The 13,639-nt window shown below is 38.1% G+C and overlaps 1 protein-coding gene across 5 annotated transcripts in view; it reads right to left on the reverse strand.

Moving 5' to 3' along the window:
- The window catches only part of CHUK (component of inhibitor of nuclear factor kappa B kinase complex), a 37,089-nt gene extending 23,770 nt beyond the window's left edge, over nt 1-13,319 (reverse strand). For 4 of the 5 annotated variants that reach the window (XM_055300057.1, XM_055300055.1, XM_055300056.1 and 1 more), the window contains exons 1-8: nt 13,157-13,319; nt 6,787-6,881; nt 3,979-4,093; nt 3,235-3,304; nt 1,906-1,994; nt 654-743; nt 402-526; nt 109-216 (exon numbers count right to left, since the gene is read on the reverse strand). In XM_055300057.1, the coding sequence (XP_055156032.1) occupies nt 109-216; nt 402-526; nt 654-743; nt 1,906-1,994; nt 3,235-3,304; nt 3,979-4,093; nt 6,787-6,881; nt 13,157-13,261 (797 nt within the window). In that variant the 5' untranslated portion in view covers nt 13,262-13,319. Of the gene's footprint in view, nt 1-108; nt 217-401; nt 527-653; nt 744-1,905; nt 1,995-3,234; nt 3,305-3,978; nt 4,094-6,786; nt 6,882-13,151 lie in introns of all 5 variants that reach the window. The other variant, XM_055300058.1, reaches the window with a different exon arrangement.
- Between the last annotated feature and the right edge of the window lie 320 nt (nt 13,320-13,639).

The raw sequence follows: 13,639 nt of genomic DNA on the forward strand, positions 1-13,639 counted from the left end.
CATCACAGGAAGTTTTACTGCACAATACTACTTGAAACAGACAATTCCACTGTTCTTTTATAATCCTAAAGAAACTGAGGTGAACTTTCTCAACTAAAATATACTTACCTACAAAGGCTATTTGGTTGAGGTAAATGGCTACTAAACCGAACTTCTCCTGTCATTTCTTCACATGCAAATATACACTTTGGATCCTTCTTCTTAATCTTCTCATGCCTATAAAACAAGTTACCTCAGTTGACAACTCACTCTCATACTCTTAAGATTTTTTTTGCCATTTAATTTTATTCAACTATGCGTTTAAAAGGCAATTACACATACGAAGGGGGAAGAAAAAAAAAGCAGGTAACTGAAAATTTACATTACCATTAAGCACACCAAAGTTCTCTGCCATTTCTTACCAAGTAAATGGCTGCAGATGATGCAAAAAAGGCCTATATCCAGCAATACATTCAAACACCATGGTCCCAAAGCTCCAATAATCAACAGTGGCTGTATAAGGCTTATTCTCAAAGAGCTCTGGGGCCTTAAAAAGAAAAAAAAATGCTTCAAACATCAACACTAAAAGAGAAGAGCTACTTTATTTTTGGACTACTATATTCATGACCTTCAGAAGTAAGAACGTGAATTCAAAGAAACAATTAATGTCTCACCAGATACTGCAGTGTTCCCACAAAAGATGTACACAGACTTCCTTGATCAACATCTTTGGCATATCCTAGATCAATTATTTTATGCATAATCTGCAAAATAATAAGTATTAAATGAGAAATTTGAAAAGGAAAGGCAACAATATCCTTATAAGGCTCTGGAGAGGGTGGTGGGGAAGAGCTTGAGCTCTGGAATTTCACAAACATATTTCAAGCCTGAGGTGCACCACTTATATGATCTTGATCAAGTTACTTAACTTCTCTCAGTTTCCTACATAATGATATTACTAATGATATTTACTTCACAAAATTATTATTAGGATTCAATGAAATAATGAAAGAAAAGAATAACACAGTTCCTTTCATGCATGGTAAAAAATGTTAAAAAAATTAAGTATAGACTATTAATTTTTATTTTGGCATATGCAGAATAAGACTGATCCATTAAACCAAAAGGGAAAGGTAAGGATGACTTCCAAAGATGAAAAAGATACCACTAAGTGAGTAAAGACCTACCTAACTTCAGGAATATCCTGAAGACTTTGGATACAAACGAAGCAGAAATAGTTGGTGCCAAGCATACATGAAAGGCTCTTAAGAAGCACCATCAGTTTCATCACCTCAACTGACCACCATCATCACTAACTAAAGACCACACAATCCAATTCAAGGTTTGGACTCTTGGCTTTACATCTTTATTGGAATGGAACTTGGGTGCTAGTCACAAGAAAACTGCTCAAATTATTCTGATAAATACAAGTATTCCAGGAGTCAATGCATAATTTCTGGTTCTTCTCAAGATGACTCATTTAAGAATCTGAGAAATCAAGGTTTTGAATTTTACTTATATATAGCACTTAGAATTTGAGGGAAGAGAATGAAGTTGTTCTTTCTTAAATAAGAAACATAGTTAAGTAAATATACTTAACCAAATCCAGGATGTGTGTGTGTGTGTGTGTGTGTTGGATGTGCTTTGTAAGGGATTAACAAATTATTTTTATTCATTGTCTTTTATCTCTACTAGACACTGTATTCAAAACCAGAAGTGCGCAAGATAGGGACAGTTCCTTCTCTAATGGAAACACTGTGTTAGAAGAGGAGACAAACATCTAAACACAAAACCACAGTTCAGTGAAATGAAGGCTGGGGAAGAAAAAGTATAAAATGCTATGTAAAGGCACCAGATTTCAAAGACTAATTATACCAGGGAATCTATATTCAACTGGCATGTAACAGTTCTTCAGGTTTTACCTACCTTTCCACCAACATCCTGGAGAACTATGTTTTCAGGTTTTAGATCACGATGTATTATTTTGTTTTCATGCAAATATCGGATCCCAGACCCTAAATAAAGTTTAAAATGTATTTTGAGGTAACAGAAACACTGAATTAAAAATAAATTCATCTCACATTTTGTACAGATCTTCTCTGATGTTCAAACTCTTTTTTTATTTAAGTAATCTCTAAACCCAATGTGGGGCTTGAATTCACAACCCCAAAACCAAGCGTTGCATGCTCCTCCAACTGAGCCAGCCAGGCCCCCCTCTGATGCTCCTATTTGCACAGACCATCATAACTATATGATTAATGGTATTATACCAGTTAATAGTCTCTCCACAGAAAATCCAGTTAATATTAAACAAATACTGTAGAATTACATAAGTCCCCCTAGTTTTCCCTCCCACCTAAATCATCCTCTTCAATTAGATTTGACCTACATGACCTAGAAAAAGAAACAAAATAAAAATATATACGGAGGAAGGCCTGGGTGGCTCAGTGGTTACAGTGTCTGCCTTTATTTAGCTCAGGGTCCTGGGATCAAGTCCCACATCAGGCTGTCTGCATGGAGCTTGCTTCTCCCTCTGCCTGTGTCTCTGCTTCTCTCTCTCTGTGTCTCTCACGAAAAAATAAATAAAATCTTTAAAAAAAAAAAAAAAGAAAAAATATATAGGGAAACATATTCTTGGCTTCTGAACTTCCAAGGGCCTAATTAAGGATTTTTCAGGAGTAATTTTTTTTCTTAAAAGATTTTATTTATTTATTCATGAGAGACACATGGAGAGAGGCAGAGACATAAGCAGAGGGAGAAGCAGGCTCCCTATAGGGAGCCCGATGCAGGACTTGATCCCAGGACCCTGGGATCACAACCTGAGCCAAGGGTAGACATTTAACTACTGAGCCACCCAGGTGTCCCAGACTAATTCTTATTAAAAAGGAATTTTATCCTACAAGTTGACTTGAGAACCTATAACCAAAAGATGCAACGTCACTGGTAAATAAAATTACTATGCTAGGCAGAGAAGAAGGGGGAGCAAAATTGAATAAGGTCATTTCACACCATTCTTTGTTAGCACTTAGAGCATCTATTAGTCAAAAAATGGTCTCCTGGCGAAAAACAAAAAAATAAAATATCCTAGTTTTAGCATCAACAAGAGTTAAATTTTTCTGATAATTTCTTATAGATGGTAAAAGTGTATGCTTTGTATAGTACATCAAAAATTCTTAATTCCCAAGTAGTATATAGATCCTTTTATAAACCAAAGGGGCACTAAATTATGATGGTATTTTCAAACTGATTACATACCTATATCACTCAGTAAAGAAAGTATCTGGCTTTCTTTAAGTCCACAGCAATTTTCTGGTTTATTGAGTAGCTGAAGAAAAAAAAAAAGAAATCTAAAAATGTATACTGCTAATACTGCTGGGCAGCAGTGGCAACACATTAATCACTATATACACTAAGAGAATATTCAAATAAGAAATAAGTCACAATTAAGAAAATGCAAGAAGGGAAAAATCACCAAAACCATACTGAGAATAAATTAATTTCATGACAAGACTTACACAGGTAGAGATAAAAGGGGAGAAAGTATGTGAAAGTGAAAAAGGTTGAAAACCTCACATATTTAAAAACAGCCCTACAGCAGATTTAAAATGACATGAGAAAGATTTGTGCTAGAAAAAAAAAAAAATTTTTTAAAAAAAACACAACTTCTTTATCAACATCTTAGACATGGATATTTTGGTCTAACACCATCAATCCACTCCCATCCTGCAAACACTATCACCTACCAAAAAATGCATATTCTAAATCAGGGGTAGCAAATGTTCCCAGTAAAGGGCCATACAGTAAATACTTTAGGCTTTGCAGGGCACAAGTCTCTGTCATAATTACTCAACTCTGATGTTGTAGTAAAAAAACAGTCGTAAGAATAGGTTACAGGCCATAGTTTACTGAATTTTATTCTAGATCATCGTATTAAATATGATTCAAGCATTGCTAAGGTTCATGATTTACTATCTTATCATCTCAAGGCATCCACACTACCTTCCGGAGATCTCCTCCAGAACAGTATTCCATTGCTAGAAGAGGTACATCATTAATTAAAAAATTCAATTCCTCAGGTACATCACAGGCCTTTACAACATTGGCGTGGTTCAACCTAAAAGAAGGGGAAAACATCATAATCAAACATTTTTTTCTAATGAAAAGATACTGGGTTTGAAATGATAGTTAATTGGGGGGCAGAGTGGGGAGAACGGCTGGCATTATTTATAATATTGTAATTTCTCATTCTCATTTATAATTAAGACTTAATAATTTTCAAAAATAAAATATAGATAAGGGCACCTGAGTGGCTTGGTCAGTTAAGCGTCTGCTTCTTGGTTTTGGCTCAGGTTATGATCTTGGGGTTAGAGGATCAAGTCCCGCATCAGGCTTAGTGGGGAATCTGCTTGGGATTCTCTCTCTAGCCTCTGCCCACTCCCTCTAAAATAAAGAAATCTTTAAAAATAAATAAAATAGATAAAAATATAGATAAATATAGATAAAAACACTATCACTATCATTACTATTACGTTTCTATGTGCCAAGCAGTACCTACTTTACACTTTAACTCATTTACTAGTCACAATAATCCTACTATAGGTAAATTCATTAATAGTCTCAACACACTTCAGAAAACTGAAGCACAAATTGGTTAAGTAATATAGGATCACACAGCAAGGAGGTGGTCAAGTAAGGATTCAAATCTGACAGTGTGGCTCCAAAGTCTACATCATACTGGTTCTCCCACAATCACTTACAATGTCACCCAGAGATAATATATTAAAATTTGGACGTATTTCCTTCTAGCTTTAATCTGTACATAAACACATTTTTTTTATTTTTTATTTATTTATTTATTTTTATTTATTTATGATAGTCACAGAGAGAGAGAGAGGCAGAGACACAGGCAGAGGGAGAAGCAGGCTCCATGCACCGGGAGCCCGATGTGGGATTCGATCCCAGGTCTCCAGGATTGCGCCCTGGGCCAAAGGCAGGCGCCAAACCGCTGCGCCACCCAGGGATCCCCATAAACACATTTTTAAATAAATGTTATATCTAACTACATTTTCTAACATCTTTTTTTTAACTTAATGATACATCATCCCAGCCACTATCATCATCATCACCATCACCATCATCATCATCAATGCAATGGATCTCAAAACTGGAATAGATTACCCAGTCCTAAGGGACATATGGAAACAGACTCTCCATGTGTAGGGCCTGAGTATTCATACAGTTAGCAAGGCTTCCTGGTGATTCTGTCACATAGCCAAGTTTGAGTACTTTAATAGTGAATTGAAAAAAGACCCTAGAGCCAGAAAGTACTTATTTCAAATCCAGACTCTATTAGCTAGCAGTTGTATGACTCTATTTTCACTTTGCTCTCTCTCAGATCATTCACTTTGGGGAAAGCTAGCTGCCACGTCATGAAAATATCCAAGCTTCCCTACACAGAGGCCCATATGATAAGCAACTGATACCTCTAGCCAACAGCCATATAAATGAGCTTGGAAGTGGATACTCCAGCCCCATTCAAGTCTTTGGATGACTGCAGCTCCACTCAACATTTTAGGGTATTTCAAGAGAGATCTCCTGCATCAGAATCACTAAGCTAGGTCACTCCCAAATTCCTAAGCCACAGAAATTGTGAGATACTAAATGTCTGTTGTTGTTGTTTTTAAATTTATTTAAGTAATCTTTACACCCAACATGGGGCTTGAATTCACAACTCCAAGATCAAGAGTCACATGCTGTTCTGAATGAGCCAGCCAGGTGCCCCTAAATGGTAGTTGTTTTAAGCCACTAAGTTTTGGGGTAATTTTGTATGAAGCAACACATACACTATTCAACAAAAGTAGGTAGGAGTAAAGAAATGAGAATAGTGGTTATATTTAACTAGAAAGCATAATGGAGGGCAGTCTGGGTGGCTCAGCGGTTTAGCGCTGCCTTCAGCCCAAGGTGTGATCCTGGAGTCCAGGGATCGAGTCCCACATCAGACTCCCTGCATGGAGCCTACTTCTCCCTCTGCCTCTGTCTCTGTCTCTGCCTCTGCCTCTGTTTGTGTTGTGTGTGTGTGTGTGTGTGTGTGTGTGTGTGTGTCTCATGAATAAATAAATAAAATCTTTTTTTTAAAAAAAAAAAAAAGAAAGTATAGTTGATGAACATTGCCCAATATCCATAAGAAAAAGATTCTGTCCACAGAGAGCTGAGTTTGAGAATATCTAGCTGGCTTTTTTTTTAAAAAAAGAGTTTATTTATTTGAGAGAAAGAGTGAGCATGAGTTGGGGGGAGGTCCAGAGGGAGAAGGAGACTCCCCACTGAGCAGGGAGCTTGATGCAGGGCTCAATCCCAGGACCCTGAGATCATGACCTAAGCTGAAGGCAGCTGCTTAACTGACTGAGCCACCCAAGTGCCCCCTTAGCTGTATTTTTTAAAAAAGATTTTATTTATTGATTCACAAGAAACACACAGAGACAGGCAGAGACATAGGTACAGGGAGAAGCAGGCTTCCCGCAGGGAGCCCCATGTGGGACTTGATCCCAGAACTCTGGGATCATGCCCTGAGCCAAAGGCAGATGCTCAACTGCTGAGTCACCCAGATGTCCCCTTAACTGACTTTTAAAATTAAACCTAATCATAATGTGATGTTATTATTTAAAATAGAACATATATATATTTGATAAGAAAGAAAAAAACATGTTCCCCAAAATATCCTGAGAAGAACAGATTCCTCCCCTCCTTTCTTATGATGACATCTGCCTGGGCTGCAGAACTGGGGAAATATAAGTCATCAAATACACTTACTTCTTCATGATCTGGATTTCATGACACCACCGTTCTCTGTTTTTGGTACTTAGTTCTAGGCGACATGATTTAATTGCTATTTTAACATCAAGTTCCTGCCAAAATAGAAAAACAGAGAAAAATATATTAATTAGGTTCTTGTGCGGATTTACTTGCTATAAAAGAAATGTCGGTCAAAAAAAAAAAAAAAAGAAATGTCAACCTGAGGAAGCAAAATTCTTAACTTTACTAACTAAACAAATTTATCCACAGCTCTCTTGAGACATGCTTTTGCTGGGTAAATAATTAAGACTATTAAAGTAATGCTTCAAAGGTGATCTTCACCCCAGCTTCCATAATACAAAAAATCCACAGCAAATATCATACTCAATGGGGAAAAACTTGAGAGTTTTACAGGAATCAGGATCAGGAATAAGACAAAGATGTCCACTCTCACTTTTATTCAACATAGTACTGGAAGCCCTAGCCACAGCAATCAAACCACAAAAAGAAATAAAAGGAATCCAAATTAGTAAGGAAGAAGCTAAACTTTTCAATATTTATAGATGACATGATACTATACATAGAAAATCCTAAAGATTCCACAAAAAAAGACCTTGAATATCTGAAGCAATCTTGAAAAAGAAAAATAAAACTGGAGATATCACAATTCCAGACTTCAAGTTAGATTCAAAGCTATAGTAATCAGAACAGTATGGTGGCACAAAAGTAGACAAATAGATCAATAGAACAGAAGAGAGAGCCCAGAAAAAAAAAAAACACAATTATATGTTCAATTAATCTATGACAAAGGAGGCAAGAATATGCAATGGGAAAAAAATAGTCTCTTCAACAAATGATGTTGGGAAAACTGGACAGCTACATGCAAAGAATAAAACTGGATCACTTTCTTACACTATACACAAAAATTAACTCAAAAGGGGTTAAATACAGGGAGGTCAGGGCCCACCAGTCAATTGAGCATCTGATTCTTTGATTTTGCCTCAGGTCATGATCTCAAGGGTTGTGAGATCAAGCTCTTTTTTGGGCTCCATGTTGGGCATGAAGCCTGCTTAAAATTCTCTCTCTTCCTCTGACTTTCCCATCCACCCCCCTTCCCCTGCATCATGCATGTATGATAGATAGATAGATAGATAGATAGATAGATAGATAGATAGATAGATAAATGGATTCAAGACATCAATATGAGATCTGAAACCATAAAAATCCAGAAAAGAACACAGGCAGTAATTTCTCTGATATTAGCCATAGCAACATTTTTCTAGATATGTCTTCTGAGGAAAGGGAAATAAAAGCAGAAATACACCATTGGGACTACATCAAAATTAAAAGCTTCTGCACAGGGGCAGCGGGGTGGCTCAGTGGTTGATAGTCTGCCTTTGGCTCAGGGCGTGATCCTGGGGTCCTGGAATCTAGTCCCGCACTGGGCTCCCTGCAGGGAGCCGGCTTCTCCTTTTGCCTATGTCTCTGCATCTCTTTCTCTGTGTCTCTCATGAATAAATAAATAAAATCTTTAAAAAAAAAAAGCTTCTGCACAGCAAAGGAAACAATCAGCAAACTAAAAGGCAACCACTGAATGGAAGAAGATATTTGGAAATGACATATCTGGTAAAAGGTTAGTGTAAAAACTGATATAATTCAAAATCCAAAAAACAAGTAATCCAACTAAAAAATGGAAAGAGGACATGAATAGACAGTTCCCCAAAGAAGATACATAGATGGCCAACAGATAACATGAAAAGTTGCTCAACATCATTCATCATCAGGGAAATGCAAATCAAAACTACAATGAAATATCATCTCACACTCGTCAGAATGGCTAAAATAAACGCAATAAACAACAAGTTTGATGAGGATGTGGAGAAAAACCTTGTGCACTGTTGGTAGGAATGCAACTGGTGCAGCCACTGTGGGAAACAGTATAGAGGTACTGTGAAAAGTTAAAAAACAGAACTACCCTATGGTGAAGTAATCACACTACTGGGTATTTACCCCAAAAACTACAAAAACACTAATTCAAAGGGACACAGACATCTCTACGTTTACTGCAGCATTATTTACAATAGCAAAATTATGGAAGCAACCCCAAGTGTCCATCAATAGATGAATGGATAAAGATGTAGTATAAAATGGAATGTTATTCAGCCATAAAAAGGAATGAAACCTTGCCGTTTGCTACAACACAGATGGAGCTAGAGTATAATGCTAAATAAGTCAGCCAGAAAAAAACAAATACCAAGATCTCACTCATATGTGGAATTTAAAAAACAAAACAAACAAGCAAAGAAAGAGACAGACAGACAGACAAACCAAGAAACAGACTCTTAACTACCGTGAACAAACCAATGGTTACCAGAAAGGGAGGTAGGTGGGGAGATGGGTGAAATAGATGATGGGTATTAAAGTGTACACTTATAATAATGAGTACTGAGTAATATACAAAATTTTTGAATCACTATATTGTACACCTGAAGCTAATATAACACTGTATGTTTACCGGAATTAAAATAAAAAGCAATAAAAAAGAAGAAAAAAGAAAGAGAGGGAAAAAAATCTTGACAGGTCAAATGCCCAAGATCAGACAGACACATTTTTTTCTCTAAGAGGAAATAAAATAAAAGACCTCTTGTATTAATATATTTAGAGCTGAGGATTTTTAATAATACTTAAATGAACACTTCTTTATAGAATGAACCAAATCCCTTTTACTTTTTTTAGTGATTTAAGAAAAGTCACACCTGTCACCCTGGTTCATAGGTAACTAGGTAACAATTTTTGTTTAGAAATACTAAGAAAAGCTGTAAGTTATGAAAAGTGAGACTCTCAGGTTCCAAGTTGGCTTGAGAAGAAACAATCAATCAAAGTTCAAACATATCAAAGCACACAAGCAGAAAGTAACTGAGGCTGATCCCATTACAGGTCTCTTCAGAAAACTTGTCTCCCACACAGAGCTAGAAAAATACAAAGACCAGTCTCCCCAACAAACCCCTTTTTAAGCTTAATCAAGACAGCTAACAAGGACCCCAGCCTTCAGTGTAACTAGAATGAAGATGATAATTCAGGGCTACCTGGCCTCACTAGCAAGAAATAGCTTCAATATAACCAAACCAACAACAACAAAAAACTCCAAAATGTGTTCCTAATCTTTACGTTTCAAATGACATTTAAAAAATCCTAACAATGGCCATATTTCTATTTCCGTATCTATAAAATGAACTTAATAGCTCTGGTAATTTAGCCAATTCTGACCGAAATTAAACCCAACCTGATGCACATTACAGAAATAGCCAGACTCATCACATTCTGGCAACAGTAATAATGCAGCCCAGGAAGAGCAGTTAGGCCCAAAGAGGAAGAAAAAACAATACAGTATATAGATGAAGAAGCAAGACATTAATTTGTGTAGGAAATTCTAAATGAGAACAGAAGGATGATGAAGGGGAAAAAGAGATAATAAGTCCATATACAAAGAAAGAAGAAAGTAATTAGGACACACTACAATCTAGCTTAAATACAGTCCTAACTCCCTTCAACCTTTCTTCCGTTTTGAGCAGGTACCTGGCTGTAGTTAGGTCTCATGTAAGCTTTTACCACCATGGAGACAATGTGGTACAACCACAAACAATAAGCCCTAAAAAATGGGAATATTCCAGAGACAGATGGTGGTGATTGTTGTCAACAATGTGAATGTACTTAATAACCACAGAACCGTACACTTAAAAATGGTAAATGCTATCTATTTTACCAAAATAAAAAAACTGGAAAATACAAAGTTAAATTAGTTTCTTTACTAAAGAACTTCTCAGAGCTTTTAATATGCTAATGTAGATTATCACTCTCCAAGTGAAACAATATTACATACAGAATTTACCCATTGTATTTGACTACAGTATCCTTTTTTCAAAGCATTTCACAGGACTAATTTTCCCAAACACACTTTGAGAAGTGCTACATTATTCCCTAGGAAGAATTCTTTGGTTATTTTTGCCACTCTATCATATCACTTTATAAATATATTTGTTATATAGGTTACCACACTGTACTTAAAGTGTTTTTGTGTCTACCTCTCCCACTAGACTTGAAATCTCCTTGAGGGCAGAAAATACTATTTTTGTTGACTGGGATACCATCAGCACCCATCCCAGCATAATAATCAGATAAATAAACCATCTCACATCCTTTTCTCTTCCTCATTGTGATTTAAGAGATATAGATAAAATACTGGGGACGTGGCTTCCACCAAAACACAAAGATCTTGAAAACTGTTAAGGGCAAATCCAAAGTCAGGCTTGGAAAAGTAATGAAGCTATTTCCAAGTCTTAGAACAGAGTATTTCTTCTCTTTCCACTACAAGCCCAGTTGTCAAATGTTCCAATTTGAGGAAAGAACCAGTCTAGATACCTGGAAAGTTCCTGAGAGATTTCTAGGATTCTAGAGGAACCCAAATCTCTTCCATTTAATAAGTAATTAATTCCATGGAGACAGATAGTAGAAAGGTGGTTGCCAGGGGGCAGGGGGCGGAGGAAATGGGGAGTTATTGTTTAATGAATACAGTTTCAGATTGGTAAAGTGAAAAAGTTCTAGAAATAGATGGTAGTAATGGTTGCATACCACTGTCAATGTACTTAATGCCACTGAACTGTATACTTAAAAATGGTTAAGACTGTAAATTTCACATTATATATACCTTATCACAATTTTTTAAAAAAATGATGTGTTGATTTATCCCCAACCAGTGACCAAGAAAAGCAGTCACAAAGCTACCAAGCATATATATTTTTTATGACCAGCTAATGAACAGGCTTAGATAACAACACCAAAGGCAACATTTCACTGGAAGTACTTGGCTCCTTTTTTTCTCTTTAAGTGCCTTATGTACTCTCTGATGGTGAGAATTATTAAATTTACTACTTGTTTAGCTGTCAGAGTACTTAATGCCTTAGTCCTTCACCTCCCATTCTCCCTCTCTTCAAGATGTCCTCCCATGCTCTATCTAGAAAGCTGCTTCACAACATTTCCTCAGCTCCATCACTGACATTTGTCATTGTGACTGCCACACAAACATACCTATTTTTCCCAGGTATACTCCCATGCCCCTACCTCTCATCCTGTATTATGGGCTCTCTACCCATACCCCTTAAGATTCAAGCAAATCTTGAATTCATTTATTCCCTTTACAAGCCAATTGCAAGCATTTTAATAATATTGTAATTGTTCATCTTGTCCCATGTTTTTCACTCAGATTTATCTTTTACAAAACAGTCTTCCAAGGGCGCCACTTTTATCTTGACGTACCCTTTTTTAAGTTTAATTAATAATGGTAAAGAAGAAAACAAAATAATGGTAAAGAAGATGACAATATCAACAACACAACAGCAGCAGGAGCTAACACTTGAGGGCTTAACTTAGGCCAGGTGTTGTACTTAGCTTTACCCATATTAACTTATTTAACTTTCAAACAGACCTATGATGTATATAATTATTTTACACAAAATACAGATGACAAAAACAAAGGAAACACTGCAAAGATTATCAGTCAAGGGTTAATACCTCTAAAAGGTTTGTGAACATCCTTCAGGAGAGCATGAGCCCCCTCAAATGGCAACACATAAGGTGGTGGGGATGTGCAAATGTGCATTTTGCTGGGGAAAGGTTTCATAGCTTTTATTGGTATACTGAAAGATGCATGGCTCAAACATGATTATTAACTGCTGCTAAATGCTTAAACATTTTCAATTAAATTGAAGCAAAATTCCTGACTCCGATGTTAGTTTGCTGTCTTCCACCTCACGCCCAATCCACTTCCTTCCCTTAGGAAGCCATGATCATTTCACCAAGCTGATCCTCACACTGTTCCCTACTCAGAACGCATTCCAAGATCTGAAGCCTACTGGATGCTTCCGAAACTTTCCTTGTCTCTTCCAGCCCCTACAAATATCACACAGCCTCCAAGCACACACCTGAACACACATTCCAGCAGACAACCCCCTTCTTCAGTCCCGTTTTCTCACCCATTCATGCTCACAATGCACACTCTAATGTGGCTCTGCCTCCCACATCCCGACACCCTCTACATTCGGAGACACATACGCAGTGTCACACTCGGTCAACAGTTTGTCACTTCTTGACGTTCATACCAAAAGTTCCCCACAAGAGCTCCATTTCACACACTGACCCAGGACCTCAGATACAGCTTCGGACTCCGTCACCGGACTCACAAGCACAGTACCACACACTCACTCACACAGGCTCGCCGGCCCACAGTGCTGCCCAAAGTCTCACCGACAATGCCTCACGTACTGACAGTCGCTGTGTTCCACAAACGCTCTGACAAACACCCACCGCCGCTCCCTCTCGCGCCCCACCTCACCCGATGCTGGTACAGACAGACGTTCCCAAAGCCGCCAGTGCCCAGCCGCTCCCGCATCTCCCAGGGCCCGCCCGCGCCCGGCCGCAGCCCCGGGGGCCGCTCCATGGGGCGGGAGGGCTGGCGGCCTGAAGCTCAGCCACTCTTCCCAGGCCGGTTCCGGGCCGCCGAGACTCGCGCGTCTTTCTTCTCGCGAGATGTGTGCGTCACTTCCGGGAACCGCCACAGGAAAAGCCCTTCCCTGGCTGCTCCCGGGGGCACGCAGGAACCTGGCCAGAGAAAGGGTCGGGATGAGGGCAGCTAGCCTTCAGGCCGCTAAGTCTCCTGGGCATTCTCCTGGCTGAGAGAACCCACATAGGATTTCCCAGGCTTCCAAACTATAAGCTCTCCATTCAAGTCATTTTCTAAACTCCACATCGTCTCCACCCTGTCTGCTTTTCACCTTTTCTTCAGACCTCTACCATCTATCCTCCAACTCCACCGCTC

Source organism: Nyctereutes procyonoides, unplaced genomic scaffold, assembly GCF_905146905.1.
Source record: "Nyctereutes procyonoides isolate TBG_1078 unplaced genomic scaffold, NYPRO_anot_genome, whole genome shotgun sequence".
Classification (NCBI taxonomy): Eukaryota; Metazoa; Chordata; class Mammalia; order Carnivora; family Canidae; genus Nyctereutes; species Nyctereutes procyonoides.